Raw genomic sequence first — 17,867 nt, forward strand, 5'->3', positions numbered from 1 at the left:
CTAAAAGAAAGAAAAGTCTTCCTCATTAAATTGAAGATATAAGATTAAACTAAAAATACTACATTCCAACTTTTTTTAAAAAGCTGTTTATATATATGTGAAAACAGAAATGTATATACAATACCTATGGTTCAATAAATAGGTGTATATTTTAGAGAGAGTAATTTGATAATAAGTGTTAAGAAGATTAAATGTTTCATGGAATCATATATTTTTCTCTTGAGGAATGTATCTTGCTAAGGTCATTTAAAGAATATTTATAACACAAAGATGGAGCATCATAATTGTCCACTAAGAAAGGATACCTTAAACAAACTATAACATATCTTAGGGATATAAATTCAAGAAAACACATTGTAAAATAGACTCCATTACATCAAATGAACTTTAAATAATAGTATAAAGATCTTTACATATACTTTGTAATATCAAAGTAATGCTTAAATACACACACTCACATGTATATACCTGTGCATATGATAGAAGTGAATTTATCAAAATTTTCCAAGTATTAATTCTGCTTAGTGGAATTTTTTGATAATTACTTTATCTTCATATATTACCTCATTTTTCAACATTTGCTAAAGAAGTGTCCATTATCTTTATAATTTAAAAATAAACAAAATGCACCAGGTCAACCCACAAAAGTATTCTTATTCATATTGCAGAGTAGCTTTTATCCTCTAATTTTTAATATCAGTATAATAGAAATACTTGGATATCACTACATAATAAAATAGTATATTTGTTTATATAATTAATCACTCTGTTTCAGTAAATTTTCAGTAAGAAATGTAATGAGAAAAATAATAGATGCTAGTGTTTTCTATCCTCAGGATTATGTTAATATTCATGTTTGGGTAGAGAATTTTATACAACTTCTAAAGGAAGATATAATGCCCAAATTAAAGGGGTTAACAGTTGTAATATTAATTTAAAATCATCTTTTATCCTCACGTCATTTGAGAAAAGACAATTTATTGTTGTCTTCCAAAGGGATTAAGGGATTGTTGTTATCCAAAGGGTTTAAAATTTACAAAATATTACATTTTTACATTTATATTTTATGTTTTCCCATATTACAATGGTTTCAAGATTGGTATCTAAGCAATGCTTCTCAATAATAATAATAATAATAAAATAAAGAAATTCTGCTTTGAGTACTGCAAGACATACAGTAAGAAGATGGAAGAAACTGGGTAAGAAAGAGATTTAGTAAAGAAATGTCTGGGCTCATGGGTGCAGGATGGCTTTATCCTGAAGGTAAGACATTGGAATAAGAAGAGCTACCATCAAACTGTGATCCTTAAATGCACTGAAGATAATTAGATCCCAGAGTAGTAGTATTGGCACTAATCACCAAAGTAAAGGTGGGTCTGATTAACATAATGGAAGTGGAGTCAAAGACGCAATTAGAATTGTTTGACTTGCCTTGCAGAGACTTACAGAGTTGGCTAGTTGATATTAGTGTCCCTAGAAGTAAAAGCCACTCCTCGGAAGTAAGGTTGGGCAATCCTACTTCTGTAGTGATACTGCCTCGAAAACCCAAGGAGGGGTCACTATGAGTCAGGGCTGACTCGACGGCACATAACAACAACAACAACAGAAATAAAAGAGATGAGAGATCTACTAAATTTGTACACAATTTAAGGAGAAGAGTTTTAGATCAAATGAATTGAAGTTTTACTTGAATCACAAAAATCAAAGAGTCAGTTCCAAAGTCAAATCTTATACTTGAGTCAGATTACAGACCCAGAAACCCTTGAATGAAGGAGAGGACTCTGCTGCACTGCCAAAAATGTATACTGTTATCTTTCTCCCACCCTTCCCCCAAGTCATTTAACAGGGCCTCTACATATGGGAAAATGGAAATAACTAAACTTTGGAGGGATTGCTAGCTATGAACTGGCACTAATTCGTTGTTGTTGTTGTTGTTTGCCGTCAAGTCGGCCCCGACTCATAGGCGACCCCTCCTTGGGTTTCCGAGGCAGTATCACTACGGAAGTAGGATTGCCCAACCTTCCTTCCGAGGAGTGGCTTGTGGGTTTGAACCGCCAGCCTTCTGGTGAGCAGTCAAGTGCCTTAGGCACTATGCTACCAGAGCTCCTAAATTGTAGACCCCCAAAAATGTCATTGTGGTCCACTAGTCAGAGTAGTGGTTTATGGAGATGAGGTGATCAATGGTGTTTTCGCAGTGAGTTTAGCAGCCTTCTTATTTTAGTCCATCCTGTGGCTGGCTCTCCAGTTCTAGAATGGAGTAGATGGACTCAACAACTGGCAGAATACTCACATTGGAATGAGTTTGCCCTCCTAATCACAAAGAAAACAACTGTTGCTTTCTGTAGCAAAGACAGTGTTTTACTTTTACCCTTTTTTTCTGTTTGTTCTTATGAAGGATCTGTATCCATAAAACACAGTGGTGTCATAAGAAGTATTCCACAGGAGGAATTAAAAATAATTTACTTTAAAATATATTACAGTTTAAATGTACAAATAGGTATGATGGCATATATATTTATCTGCAAAAGTAAGAATTCAGATCATACTCGGCCAAAATACTTACTCTATACATCAAAGCATTAAATGTGTCCTCCATATTTATAGATGGTAGTGAAATATCAGATCTTCTTGAAATCACATAATAACTTCTTAGTTTAGAAGGAACACTCTATATATTGTTTGAAACATCCTTCTGGGGGAATTAAAAATGCTTACATTTAGTAACAAAAATGAAAATGTTGAAGGACAACATTTGTCAAGATTGGAAATTTATAAGTTGATTCTAGTCCATTTCTTCCTTAGTGTTTGTGCCAATAAAAGAAATATAAATGCTCCTTTCCTTGAAAGGTGAATAAAATGTTCAGCCAGGGAATGTTTTACAAATCCTGCGGTACTGTTTAAAAATTGGTATGTCTGCTACCAAACTAAATTATAGCTCAGATAAGGGACTGAAAGGTCAGGTTTATTATTTGCATTAATAAAAAGGTAACCATAATAGTTGTTTCTACATCAGCCATCAATATAACTAATAATAACAATGAAAATAATGCAGCCACGTTGTATTTTGTACTTTTTCAGTAGATTGTAGGGTTGTAGTTAATAATCATTTATATTTACAGCAAAGATTTTTATGGAAGACTTCTGTATATTTTTTGAATGGTAACTCATTAATCTTTTCTACAAGTTAGTTGGAAAGTTATTACCCCAGTTCAACAGATGAAAAAATTGCATCACAGTAAGGTCAGATATATATTTACTTGTCCAACATTACAGAAGCAAAGTGACTCTGTTTCACCTCTTTGAGACCTATTCTTCACCCCTTGATCTAACCACTGGACCAATGCAATATTGGTTCATTTTGTGGTTTGACCATAAACCTAAAGTACTTTAAAGCCGACCTTTCTGTTATTATTTTTATAGAACTATAAACACAAGAGAATATATCAATTTTTCATCTCTGCTGACCATACTAAAAATAACTCAGGAATAATTAATTCTTTTTCTTGTTAAGTCTACTAGAAACAATTTAAACCAGTTGTTGTCAATTTGTAATTGTCAGTATCAAAACATTTAATAGAGAAATTCCTTTATGATCACATTTATAATGAAAGAAACAAATAATATTTTTAAACTTAAAAACATGAGTCAGTTAAAGAAAATAAATCACTTTTAAACAACAACAAAAAATCTCTACCATCTCCAGTATCAGATCTTCAGGATCAAAGGGAAAAACAAATGTTTCAGAAAATGTGACTTGAGGGTAGGTGAAATTGAAAAAGCAAAGCACAAAATTTATAGCCCAAACTGCTTCTTGCTTGTTTGCTTTAATAAAATCAGTGTGATTTTTAATAATTATCTGATGGTATTTAGTTTCAGAAAGGGAAGTAAAGTAATTGTTATACATTTACAATTAAAATGTACAGTAATTATGAGTTAAGTAGCATTGCCTTTCCAAAATAAAACAGTATCAGGCATTCTTCCTTTTTCTCTGTATCCTATGCTATACCAAAATTAGTGCCTATGTATTTTTGCTCCCACCTTTAAACAGTATACAAAATAGAGTCAATTCATAATTATGTATTTTCCTGTTTGGAGATAAACAATTTTGCTTATTTTGATACATACTAAAAAAAGATGAGTTTTAAATTCTCTTAAACAATCTATCTACATTCTTCTTAGCTTGTCTGCTTTGAAACATTCAAGATTATTATTTAAAAAATTAATGTACCCTTAGTGTTTATTTCAATGAGATTTGAAGATTCCAATTATAAACATATTGTTTTGAGATTATATTTACACTTTCATCAATTTACAGCTTTGTTTTAAATCCAAAGTGATTAAAAAGTGCCTTGCTATCTTTCACTAGAAGAGTTTATATTTCAAACATTAAAAAATAAGGAAACATATGATCCTTCTTGCTAGATGTAATAATTTTCTCTTTACCCCTAATGTTGAAGTATACAAATTCAGTAAATATGAAAAAAAAAAAAATGTAATAAGGGAGAGAACAGAAACTTCTAAGAAATAGTGGTATACACTGCCTCAAATTCAAAAAACAATACCATATTGAGAAAATGACAGAAAAAAAGAAATTATTTTGATGTATTTATAACTCCTTATTTAATACTCTCCAAAAACATTTTCCTTTTGTGGTGTCTCTATAAATTGGACAAATTTATTGAACAGTATAATATATATTGCTCCATTGTCTGTGTGAAATTCACATTTCAGTATTTTAGAAATATTTATGTGATATATATACACTTAAATGTATATAAATGTTTAAAGCAATATAATTGCAATGTTAATTTGACATTTATGTTTAAGGATACCATTTATATGATATTAAAATATTTAAATTCCATGTAATCATAATGCTAAATATAATAATCTTTATGTATGCATGCATTAATTTATTTGGTATCCAGGTATCAACTAGCTTGGGTGTTTATTTCTTTGCTTTTAGCCAGGCTTCCTCAGAATATTTGGATAAGATATTTCTGATTTTTTAATAGGATCACAACTTTTTCCAAACTTTCACATGTATCAGTCTTGGTGTCATTTAATCCTCAAAATATAAGGTAACAAATATTACAATATATAAGATTTGACATAAAGTCAAATATCTTACTTTAAAGGAATTATTTCCCATAGTTACATATATTTAGACTTTAATGTTCCTTGACAGTGAATGCTTTATTCTTTAAACTCCTTAGCGAGAGTCTTTGTACACATTTAATAGTTGCAGCTGTTTATTTAAAAAAAAAAAAAAAAAAAGGTCTTGATAGCATAGGAAATACTATAATTTTTATTTTAAACTTATACTTTTGAAATTGTACTTAAAATTTTAATGTCTTTCAGTGTGCATAAGAAAAATACCCTTATAATTTCTCTTTCCTTTTAAGCATATTGAGATTTTATTAAACTGACCCTGTGAATGATGGTTCTTCTAGTACTGGAAAAAGCAATTTTAATTTTTAAAACATACTCAACATCAATTTTATGCTTTTCACTGGGGCCAAAGACACCAATTTTTCAAAACTCCCAGTGTCTAGTGACACACAGGCTGCCACTCCTTCACTTTGATGGAGCGGATCCTGAAACTTGTGAGACAAGAAAATTCAGAAAAGTTACCAAGTCTCTAGTACTAATATTGAGGTCTGGTGGCACAATGCCTAAAACATTTGACTGATAATCAGAAGGTTGGTAGTTCAAACCCACTGGACAGTCTGAGGAAGGAAGATTGGGCAATCTACTTGTAAAGACTTACCACCTCAGAAACCCAAAGGAGGTCACTATGAGTGGAATGGGCTCAATGGCAGTGAGTTTTGTTTGGCTGATGGCATAATGCTTAAGGCATTTGACTGCTAACCAGAAGATTGGGGTTCAAACCCACCAGCCAGCCACTCTGAGGAAGAAAGACTGGGCAATCTATTTCTGTAAAGATTCACTGCCTTGGAAACGCAAAGGGGGTTGCTATGAATCAGAACCAACTTGATGGCAGTGAATTTGATTTGCTTTTAGTGCTAATATTATTGGGCAACTTTCTAAAGCTTAACACTGTCTGTAAATGTAATTCCTGGAAAGAACTAGGATGATTAGATTTTATTGACTATAGAAAAGTCTCAAGAAGAAAAAAAATCTTATATCATGTGAAGATTACTGGAATGTATCAAAATCTAAAACCATAGTCAGTTTCCTCAGCTAGGGGACTTAAGGAACAAGCAATTGTTAAAACCTTGTCTGTGAGATGCTAATATTAGCTAATTCTAGAAGAATGGGTTGAACTATTTGTCTTCAGATTAAAATCTTCGCTATATTGGACATGGCAATCCTTCTTGGAAGCTCTCAGTCTTCACCACTACCATTTGTAAATGCTGATAAAAACTATATTCTAGAATAGATTTAAAAAAAAATGTGATTCAGAAAATTGAACTTCTCAAAAGCAACCATATTTTTAAATACTTTCAAAATAACTAATTATTTGGAAAAAAAAATAAATAATTTACAAATGTGTATGTGTTTGCATATTTGTAATTGTGTGTGATACAGTTATCTTTCAAGAATAAAGAAATCATGTCAGTTGCTTGCCTCAGTATTCCAATTTTTATCACTTTAAGAAGTTCTTTTATTCTAATGAATATGGGTAGTTTAGGAGTTCTGGTGGCATAGTGCCTAAGGCATCTGACTGCTAACCAGAAGGCTGGCAGTTCAAACCCACCAGCCACTCCTCGGAAGGAAGGTTAGCAATCTACTTCAGTAGTGATAGCGCCTCGGAAACCCAAGGAGGGATCGCTGTAAGCCCGGTCCCACTCGACGGCACATAACGACGACATGGGTAGTTCAGGCGTTTAATCCTTATTTATTTATTTATTTATTTATTCATTTATTCATTTATTTATTTTTCGGGATGGCATTATGGGACTAGCCATTGAGATTTTACGAAGTTTGATAACTGAGGAATACTTCAAGTTGGGAAATACTGTGTTAGGTGGATAATCTCATTTTGGTGATGGATCACAGAGAGATAAAGTGTCTTGCCCAAAGTCACACCAAAATGGCAACGTGTAGGACACACACATTTTGACTAAATTATTTATTTTTTAAAGTGACAACATAGATCATAAAGTACCTGTAATTTTTATAGATGATAAACCATTCATCTTCTTTTAAGTATTCGTCTGACTAACATATCTGGGCAATAATAATCCAAGATTTTTTTCACTAATATTTCAAATTATAACATGAAAATAATATTTGGACATAAATTTTGATGAAAAAAAAAGATTTATATTCTACCTCATTCTCCATACAGGTAGTCCTAGACTAATGATGTATTCAAGTTTTGATGAAATGCATTTATAACAGCTCTTAGTTTTTCACATACATCTTCTCATTTGTGATATGTACTACATACAATATTACAACACATAATTTGCTGATATTATCATTCTCATATGTTCACTCACAGATGTTCAATGTTATGATTTACTGTTTAAGACAGTACCATATAGTAGGCTGTGGCAATAATAATTAAAAATTAAAAAAAATGAAATCAGAACTGACTTACAATAGAGTCATCAGAACACAAACTCATAAGTTGGGGACTCAGAACACAAACTCATAAGTTGGGGACTACCTGTGCATGTCTATGTGTGTGTATGTATGTGTGTATATATACATATATGTAGACTTGCTCACACACATCTACATATACACAAGCAAATATACTACGTAAATATGCAAAGTATGTATTTCAACTACTATCTTTTGACATAGAGCATTGTTCATAATCAATCATCCAAATAGTGTTTATTTGCTACAGTGTTATATTTGTATAATGACAGTGAATTTCAGTGATACTGGGCTATTTGGATTATAATCCCCTTGGAACATATCCTTGATATCCATTCAGTATACTGTAAATACAAATTTCCAAAGTGTAGAAAGAAGTCAGTAATCACCCTTAAATGAACTTGGCCTAATATATTCTAATAAATATAAATATAAAATGTAGGAAGTGATCTATACTATCCACTACATAACAGCTCAAGAAATAATATAAACTAAAATTGATAATACAATCATTGTATTTTAGTTGATTTTCAAGAGTGAAACCAAAATATCAAATATTTGAAAATATATACCCATCTTGTCACCTGTACCATTACTTGCTACCCTTCTAATACCAGCACTATTAGCATTATGGAATAATTTAAGTTTGTATTTCAATTACTTAACCTTTAAAAACACTTTGGATGTAGAGTCATTAGAGACAACTTCATTCTTTTTAAGGTCTTACTTATTTTATTTTTTTTAATTTAAAAGACAAATATTCTCTCTTGCCCTATATGCACAATGACAAATTTTATCAAGGTCTTTGTTGTTTTCAGTTGAATAACATGACCTAGAAGAACCAAGTATTCAAAATTGTATTCTGTATATTTAAGGAAAAATTTGGAATACAGAACAAAGTAGCATGATGACCGATGCATTTTTAATGAGATAATGTTATGCAAAGTTTCACAAGCTATTTTTAAAAGTATTTGCAATTCTATTTTTTAATAACATCTCATTCAGTTTTAGGCAAAGTAATATCCTCTTGACTTACAGTATTTTTCTGAGTACATATTGATGACAGACAAATTATATGATTCAGTCCAATCAAGAACACTGGTCCACTCAGAGTATGATGTTTGAGATATATGTATCTCTTATACATGTGCCATTTATTATATTAATTATTCATAGCTATTTACTTCTCTTTTGTAGATGTGGGAGATTTTTACTGCTTGGAACATTGTATTATAATATTCTCCCTCAATTTGTTAGCATGGTATATACATGTAAACTTTTCAAAATTAGCACCTGTAAAGATAGAGCTAAAATTATTTGATTTGAAAACTCTATGCTATATTTGTGCGGTGGCTCAAAAAAAATCCAGAAAAAACAAACTCACTACCATAGAGTCATATATGACTCATAATGGTCCCTCCTTGGGTTTCTGAAGCAGTATCATTATGGAAGTAGCTAACCCAATCTGCCTTCCGAGGAGTGGCTGGTGGGTTTGAACTGCCAGCCTTCTGGTTAGCAGTCAAATGCCTTAGGCACTGTGCCACCAGAGCTCCCTAGTGGCTCATAAGAATCTTAATATTTTTAGTTTATTCCTAAAATAGAAAGATAATATTCATATTATAATTGTATATAAGGTATGATCATTAAAGATAAAATTAGTTAAAAAGTGTAATGTTCAAATAATTGGAGTTTTTTTCTTCAAGGCACTATCTTAAAAAAATGGTTTTTGGTGCTAAGTTTTCTAGTGAAACATTTATGGCTTTGTTGGGAATATTTCTATGTTTTGAGTAAAAAAAAAAAAATCAACATCTGAAAACTTTATACTATAAATCTGTTTAAGTTATAGACACTTAAGCTTTATGAAATGATTCTATTTAAGTTATAGATACATAAGTTTTATGGAAAAAAAAAAAAAAAAAAAAAAACCACCAGGCTAAAAGTCAGCATACCTCTACTATTTCTAAAAATCATGATATTGAGCAAATCGCACCCCTCTTTTGGCTTCCATAGGGAAGATGTCCTCTCCAAGGAAATATTTCTCAGTAGGAAACATTTCAGTCAGGTGTTACAAAAGTAGGTGTGACTTACAGTTTTCAGACTAATTTTTAATAATTTGTCTATCTTCATTTCTCAATCCACCACTAACTATAATACATTGAACATCCCGCCAAAAAGGGGGGGGGACTGAAATGCTTATGTTTTTGTGGTTCAAACTGAATATTCATTTAAATGAGGCTTATCACACCCTCTAATACTCTCAAGTGGAGTCCATAATCTTAACTATACACATTACCACATCCCACTTTTTAGGGCACAAGGAATTTGATTTACCTCAATAGGGCTGCTTTTTTTTTTTTTTAATTCCTTACCAATACTATCATTCCTAACAAGGCTACTACAATTTTATGGCCCTCAACTGCACTGTACATAACATGTATTGTGTTAAAATCTGCATGTTTTTACGCATTAATCATGTTTATTTCTCTTTTTAGTTTTGTTCCTAATAGAGGTTTTAAAGGGATAATCTGTGAACTAGTATCTCTGAAAATGTGTTAGAGTTACTATTCTCAAGAACTAGTTCTTTAAGTGTCCAACTTCTTCCTGCTTTGTGATTGTTTTCAATAAAAATAACTACCTAACTTCAAAAGCCACAAGAAAATGAATGATTTGATGTGGAGTTCTCTTTTCTTTTCATGCTAGTAGACTTTAAGAGGATCACAAAAGGTACAAGACCCCTAAATAAAATAGGACAAACTTGTTTTACTAATGTTCACGTATACAGTAAAAGGTGAAGTTGGAATAAAAACATCAAGCCTTCTTAGACTTTTATAGAAAACCTTTTTATTATCTTTAATTTTTAAGGGCAATTGCTTACACAGGATTTTTTTTTAGAGATTTAATATCTCGGATTACTTTTTCTATTTCCAATCATAGAAAAAAAAAAGAAGTAAGTTCTGTGAAGAACAGTTCAATATTCCAAATTGTACTGAGTTAGAGATTATTTTCAAAATCAATGATTTGTCTGAAAACATTTTTGTTAGCATCTGCCTTTAAGTCTGTGAAAAGCTTTGAGTATATAATGTCAAAAGCAAATTATGTTTTCCAATTGTTATAATTTGTATTAAAAAGGATATAATCTTTACTCATTAAAACTGTCTTTCGAGACAGTAGTTACTAAAATCTGATACTAAGATAACACTTTCCTAGAACTTAACCTCTCTTCACTAGTTCCTTCCAGCAGCAGGCTTTGGCAGCAGAAGTGTAGCCTGGGTAACAAATGCTCAGGGTTAGCTCTAAATTGCCCCTCTCCCCCAAATCCAGCACTCAGGAGCAGTCTCTAAACCGCACACCCTCTCTTCCAATCTCAAAATGAATAGACACTGATGGTGACAGAAGCATCGGCAGAAACACCTTCCCACATCTTGTTTGGCCACTTCAGCCAGGAGCCTTTCAGATTTGTGGCATCTCGGGATGTCATTCTGTGCCTCCTCTGGTCTTGGGCTTGTGCCTGGCAGCAAATGCCCCCTCACTCACTCCCTTCTATGCCCACCCCTGTATGTCTACTGTTCTTGAGGAAGGAGTTGGGCCACACCAGGTAAACTGAAACTGCTCAGTGGCGCCGCCCTTTCAAGTGGTACCGAGGGCAAGTTCCGTACCTGCCATGCCCTAGATACCCCTCTGCTTGGCATTCACAGTCTTGGTGCATTAAGATGAACTTTACGGAGGAAAGAATAACTTACATCAATCAGTATTACTTATTGACATGTTCAGAATCTACGACTATTTTTCTATTCATTAACGTGTTCTTGTAAGTCATCTCCAAATTTGAGTAATCAGAAACTGAGGCTAACCTTATTCTCATGGAAATGAAAATAGTATAACATGAAATGCCTTCAGTTGAGGTTATTGTTACAGTAAGGGAGACTACTCAGAACTCAAACCTCTCTTTTTATTTATAAATATTTGCATCACTTAGTTTTAGATAAGTTTAACAACAATACACATCATTTCTTCTGAAGATAACAGCAACACTGACAAATAGTTCCTCTTATGCCTGCCATTATATTATTGCTAAATCATCCACAACATTATGACCTGATCTTAATTACCAGAGACAAAGCCAAACAAGGACTTTAAGTTTCATTCCGATTACATACAAATAGCCAGCACTTAGAAAAAAAAAAAAAAAAAAAAACTTTGAAAAGTAGTCTATGTCCCAGTATTAAAAAGAAAAAAAGAGAGAGAGAAAAAAAATAGAAACATTGTAGGAAAAAAAGGAAGGGAGAGAGGGAGGGAGGGAGGGAAGCAAAGAAGGAAGGGGAGTGGAAGGCAGGCAGGCCGGCAGGCAGGCATTTTAAAAAGCCTGATACAATTACACAGTAGGCCTCTGACATTCTCTATGCTGGTATAATTTCTAAATGGCAAGTAACACGGAAACAGTTATCCCTGCGAGATCCCTGTTGCATGCTTTAATTGAAACTAAAAAATTTACAACAAAATCAACCCTTGGGTAAATTGCTCTTTGGTTTAAATCTTTCTTATCATCCAGAATTTTGGTAAATTCACTTTGTTTTTAAATTAAACTGGCCTCTCCTTCTTTACTGCATTACAAAATCAAACACCAAGTACCAGACAGAAATTTCAGAATGAAAAGAGTTTTATGTGTATATGTGTTTTTAAGTCCAACCCCTGTATACAAATTTTAAAAAAAACAGATGTTTTAACATAGTGCTTTCTTTATTCCAACTTAATCTCATCCTTGAATGAACTTCCTTCAAGTTTCAACCATTAAAAAAAAAAGTCAATTTCCTGGTGGTTGTAATTTAATTAAGTAACCTTTCACACTGAGCAAAACTCAAAAGCAAAAGGGTCATTAATCTTTCTAGTGATTAGAGACACCTCTAGAGCTTCAAACATTTACCTCTCCTTCCCCCGTAGTAGAAATGCTTTTAGGAGGATCATGGTTCATACCTCACATTCCCTGGAGCCAGAGATGGTATATGTGCAGGGCCCAGATCCATTAACTGATATATCCATGGTCTCAGAGTTTGTAGGTTTGTAGTCCACATAATACTCCTGTAAAGGGGAATTCATTTGTCTTTCTGACTCCCTGGCCTTTTTCCGTCGCCTCTTCATAAGAGAGTGTTGCTGAAGTTGTTTCATGCTGGCTGGATAGCGTTTCCAAGACACATATATTACCAAGAGGATCATGGCCACAGAGAGAAAGAGAGCCACGCTCCCTGCAATAATTTTATGAAATGAAACATGCTCATATTCTTGTTCTGTGCCAGGAATCTGAAACCCTGGGGAAGGGCTTGGTGTTTCAAGGGTGGGTTGAGTGGCATCAGGTTTGAAGAAGGTAGGTTTGGGGACAATCAGAGGCTTCTGGGGAGTTTGGGGCACTAGGTGTGATCTTTCTGTGTTGACCACCTGGACTTCAGAACAGATATTATAGGTTTCCACGGCATCACTAACCTTTTCACCCTGGATATGCTTAGGTCCTGCACATATCATGGTGCTCTCCTTAGTTCCTTTGAAATTCTTAAGCCAGTAAAATAGAGGACAAATGCTACGACCGCATTCCCACATATTTCCAGACAAGGTGATGGATATTAATGATATCCATGCATTGACAGTTTCTTGTGAGATGTTGGTAAGCTTGTTGGAATCCAAATTCAATTTTTGCAAGTTGGGCAGACATTTAAATGTGCCCGGCTCAATTCCTTGGATGTCATTCCCTGATAAATCCAAGTTATGCAAAGAACTCCAAGTCCATGTCAAACCTTGGCTAATGGAGCGAATCCTGTTCCATTGTAAGTAAATTGAGCGAAGGTTGAAGAGACGTGGAAAATGAGCAAAGTTGATCTTGGAAAATTGATTGTGCTCCAAATGGAGCTCCTTTAACTTTAAGAGGCCAGCAAATGCATTTCTGGACAAGCTTCGAAGACGATTGTAACCCAAATCCAGAAAGTCTAGATTTCGACAGTCTTGAAAAACTCTTATTGGCACAGTCTTTAGCGAGTTAGATCTCAAGTGCAAAATGATGAGTTTCCGAAGGCCTTTAAATTGTTCAGATTGCAATGTCTGGAGCTTATTGTATGAGAGGTCCAGATTGCGGAGATTGGGAACTGGGTGAAATGTTTTATTGTGCAGATAGGTAATTTTGTTGGAGCTTAGAATTAATTCTTTCAGTCTACGGATCCCTTGAAATGCATCTTCATCCACTGAGCTAATGTAATTATGGTCAAGATAAAGCCATATAAGCTGGTTAAGGCCGGCAAACTGATTGGATTTGAGTTTCTGAATGCTGTTGAACCTTAATGATAAGCCTTGTGACCCTCCGGAAATGTTCTCTGGGATATCTGCGAAAGCATGAGACTCACAGTACACAATTTTGCCATCACATCTGCAGTTCTTTGGGCAAGCTCTCTGAGCCCCTGTGAGCATAACAAGCAGCAGTGTAGGAAGTAGCACTAGCACCACACTCATGCCTCTCAGCTGCGTAATTAAATGGAAACCTAAAATATTAAAAAGAAGACAAATGCAAATTGTAAACCTATTAAAATAAATCACTCTCAGCTTGCAGATAACAGGGGTATTTCATCTAGGGGAATTAGATGATAGTTGATTTAAGGCATGATGTTAAACAACATTTAAAGCATTATTTTCTGTAATGTTGCATGGTTACGATTTAGATTTAATACTTTTTTGTCAAATCACCACAATACTATAGAACTAAGAAAAGCTTCGTGGAGTTTTAGGAGTTCACATGTATAGCAGCATGGAAAAGCACAGAACCTTTTTTATCACTTAAAGCTGACACTTTAATAACGATAATATTTGTCTAGTCACTGTGTTGAACACCAGTACCAAAAGGAAGTGTACAATGTCTTCTGGTAAGCAAAAAAAAAAAAAAAAAAAATGTGACTTAGTAAAGCCAGTACTTGTACATCTTTCCTAGCTGAACAAACAAGCTGTGACTTAGCAAAGGAGGCAGGCTGTCAACATAGCCCAAGTTTGCCCTGGCTGAAATTGTACATTTATTGCATAATAGAATAGCATTATATGAGCTCTGAAAAATGGCATTGGGGCTAGTATGGGCAGCAAATGATGCGTAGTATGAAGACTAATAACAATCTGCGGTATCTCCAATTTGTTAATAAGCATATATGCTGTCAACAGTCAGGAGGACCAGCATACTGTGCCTCCCCTAACCAATAATATCCAGGCTAAGAGCCCTGACTACTAACAACACAGAACACTCCAAAGTTAATAATGTGAAATTCTTAGTAAACATTTACATAGAATGCTAAACAACCTTGCATAGTATTAGTCTCCTTGTTATTTTAATACAGTTACTTTTGCAAATTTACAGGATAAACAGGAGAGGAACAGCAGACTCCTCCTCCTCCTCCCCATCCCGACCTGCTTAAATTTCTCACTGACTTTCTTTTGCCTCCCCTCTCTCCATTAACTTCAGAAAAGCTGCAGAGTTGCAGTGTATTGGCACTCATGCTGTATTTCCAAGTCATTGCATGTTAAGAGACTTCTTACCTCTGTCAACAGTAGATTTATTATTTCTCAGCGGTGGGAGGGAAAAAAAAAATCACCGCGTGCTGCAGTTTCTTTTTTCTGAAACCTTCATATTTTTAACCAAGTGGCAATGAGCCAAACCCCTAATATAAAAACCTTCTTTTCTCCATTCAAACACTTAAGTTGTATTTCTTTCTTTTTTTTTTTTTTAATTTAAACCCTGATCTTGCCCAATCCTCTTGCCAGCAACAGACTCATTGAAATACATTCCAGCTCTCCCAGACAGGAGAATTGGGGAGGCGGTGGGGGGCGGGCAGTTACACTTGAAAAAATAAGACCGTCAAATGACTGCTGGGAATTTGGAAGCCCTGTTCAGGATACAGCTTCAAAGATAAAACAAGCCCTTGTGCAACCTCTGATAAAGTAACGACCTCACCCCTATACACACGCAATAAAGTGTTCGCAATCTTCCTGACAGCAACCAGAAATACAGGCATGGTTAATAAGGCCAAGAAATAGAAGCAAACACAATATTTATCTCACGCTCAATTCCCAAGCTCTGGATACGGCAGAAGATAGACAGTCTTAAAGATCTTAAGATCTTTCTCCAGAGTCTGTTTAACACCATGTTATGCATTTAAGGATTAAAAAAAAAAAAAAAAGGGAAAATGATCTAAAATTATAATAGCAACTATAGCAAGTCAACTGGCAAACTCCGAAGCTGCTTCTCTTTGCCTGTTTTCCCGTCTTTTATCTGCTAATGCCATGACTGAGGATAGGAAGCTAAGAGGACCAGATTTGTTAAGAAGGAAATAAAAGTTCACTTACCCATTCTTTGTCATCCAAAAACGTTTCCCCCCTCTCTCAGCTTTCTTCTTATTTGGTCTCTTGTGCTGAAACCACCACCACCTTCATGTCACAGTGCGGCTGTCATTCACACCATCCTGATCCCGCATGTGAGCTAGTAGCTCCATACAAACTTCCCCGGAGAGCACAGGCAAAAAAAAAATTTACATATATATTTAATAAAAAATTGGCGCCGGTTGTGATGGGGGGGTAGGAAGAAAGAAGGTGTGTGTGTATGTGTGTGTGCGTGCGTGCGTGGAGAGGGGGCTCTAGGCTCTAAGGACCATTGTGTAATTCACCAGAGACCCATCAGCAGTAATTGGCAATCTGTGGAAAATAGCTACAGCCCATCTCGAAGATAACCAACTTCTCTGTAAAAAGAGAGAGGAAAAAATCTTCAGAATACCTGGCATTCCTTATTGTGCTGGCTTTTGCCATTCCCAGTTAGAGCAATTCATCCTCTGGATTTTCAGTTCTTGAATCAAGTAGGCCTCCTGTGCTGTATGAGACCCCAGTTTAAAAGCTATGCAGGCTAGGTTTATCCATTTAGCTGGTCAGGTTTAAAGTGTTTTGTAGCTGTGCTGAGAGGCAGCCCTTGTCTAATTCAGAAGGCTTTCCAGAGACTGATGATGCTCAGAGCTTGTTGGTGCTAATGCTTGAGTTTGTGATACACTGAGTGCCCTCCGCTGGAGAAAACAGATTGCACATTAAAGACGGGAACAAGTGAGCCTGTCAGTGGTGTGCAGCTTTCCCTCGCTCAGAAAGGGAAATTAAAGGCACAGGATCACTATTTTTTTCCTCCTCTCTCTCTCCAATAATATAAATTACTAAAGGTTAATGCCAATAGATTTTGTACAGTGATGGCAACTATTGAGTAAACAACTGCTTCTCTAAATATTCTGCATGAGTAGTTTTCTCAAGTTGCTTAAACTTATTTTTTTCCCTCTTGCTTCAAAAGTCACAGGAGATTTACTTATTTATTTTAGAGAAAGATGTAATTTGAGTTCTATTTTTGTTGTTGTTTTGGTATTTATTTCTTTGTCTTTTACCAATTGCATAAGGAAGCAGTCTTACTCAAGGGAGAAATGTGATTTAATCACTTTAAAGATAATTACATTTATGTCACACATAACATTTAAAGTCTAAAATTAAAATTTCCAACCTATGATAATAAAGTGCATTTTGAAATTCATGCATTTTACTGAACAGTCTAGATCATTACTTTCTAAAAGTACATTTTGGTCCTAAAGCAAGTATCTTCAATACTATATTACCAAATGTGAAGGTAAATAAGGTAAACTTAGATAAAAGCTGGTTGCAAATTACATCCTTAGTGCATTGACTTTCCTTACACTAACCTCCATTTATAATAGTGCATAGTATTTATTATGCAAATTACGCACCTTAATGTGCAACTCAAGAAAAACACCAGTTCTAAGACACCATTGTTTCTTTAAAATTTGTGAAATCCTCTCAGACTAAAGAAATGAAATTATAAAATACATGAGAAGTGTGCCAAAAAAAAAAAAAACTATAGATTTTACTTGAGTATGTACTGAACTTTTTAAAAAAAATATTATTTCTATTTGTTCCTTTTTTCTATTAGTTTTTGTTCTCATAATCCTCTGGCAGATAGAAATTTTTGAAACAATCTTGGAGACTAAACCAACGGGGTACAGAGACAGACTGCTAAGTAATACTGTTAATTTAGCATATGCAAGAAGTTTACATGTATTTTACGTTGTTGTTGTTGTTAAGTGCCATCGAGTTGTTTCGGACTCATAGAGACCCCGTGCACAGCAGAACGAAACACTGCCCGATCCCGCGCCAGCCCCACAATCCCTGCTATACTTGAGCCCATTATCGCAGCCACCGTGTCAATCCATCTCATTGAAGGCCTCCCCCTCTTTCGT

At 34.4% G+C, this 17,867-nt stretch overlaps 1 protein-coding gene across 1 annotated transcript; it reads right to left on the reverse strand.

Annotated features, from left to right (window-relative positions):
• Nucleotides 1-12,540: 12,540 nt before the first annotated feature.
• LRRTM4 (leucine rich repeat transmembrane neuronal 4) lies at nt 12,541-15,875 on the reverse strand. Its single transcript, XM_042781863.1, has 2 exons — nt 15,823-15,875; nt 12,541-14,131 (listed from the first exon to the last, which is right to left on the reverse strand). Exons 1-2 carry the CDS (start codon nt 15,873-15,875, stop codon nt 12,541-12,543), a joined length of 1,644 nt encoding a protein of 547 aa, XP_042637797.1.
• Nucleotides 15,876-17,867: the final 1,992 nt, after the last annotated feature.

Source organism: Orycteropus afer, unplaced genomic scaffold (assembly GCF_000298275.1).
Source record: "Orycteropus afer afer isolate SDZICR_OR568_19922 unplaced genomic scaffold, OryAfe1.0 scaffold00186, whole genome shotgun sequence".
NCBI classification, from domain to species: Eukaryota; Metazoa; Chordata; class Mammalia; order Tubulidentata; family Orycteropodidae; genus Orycteropus; species Orycteropus afer.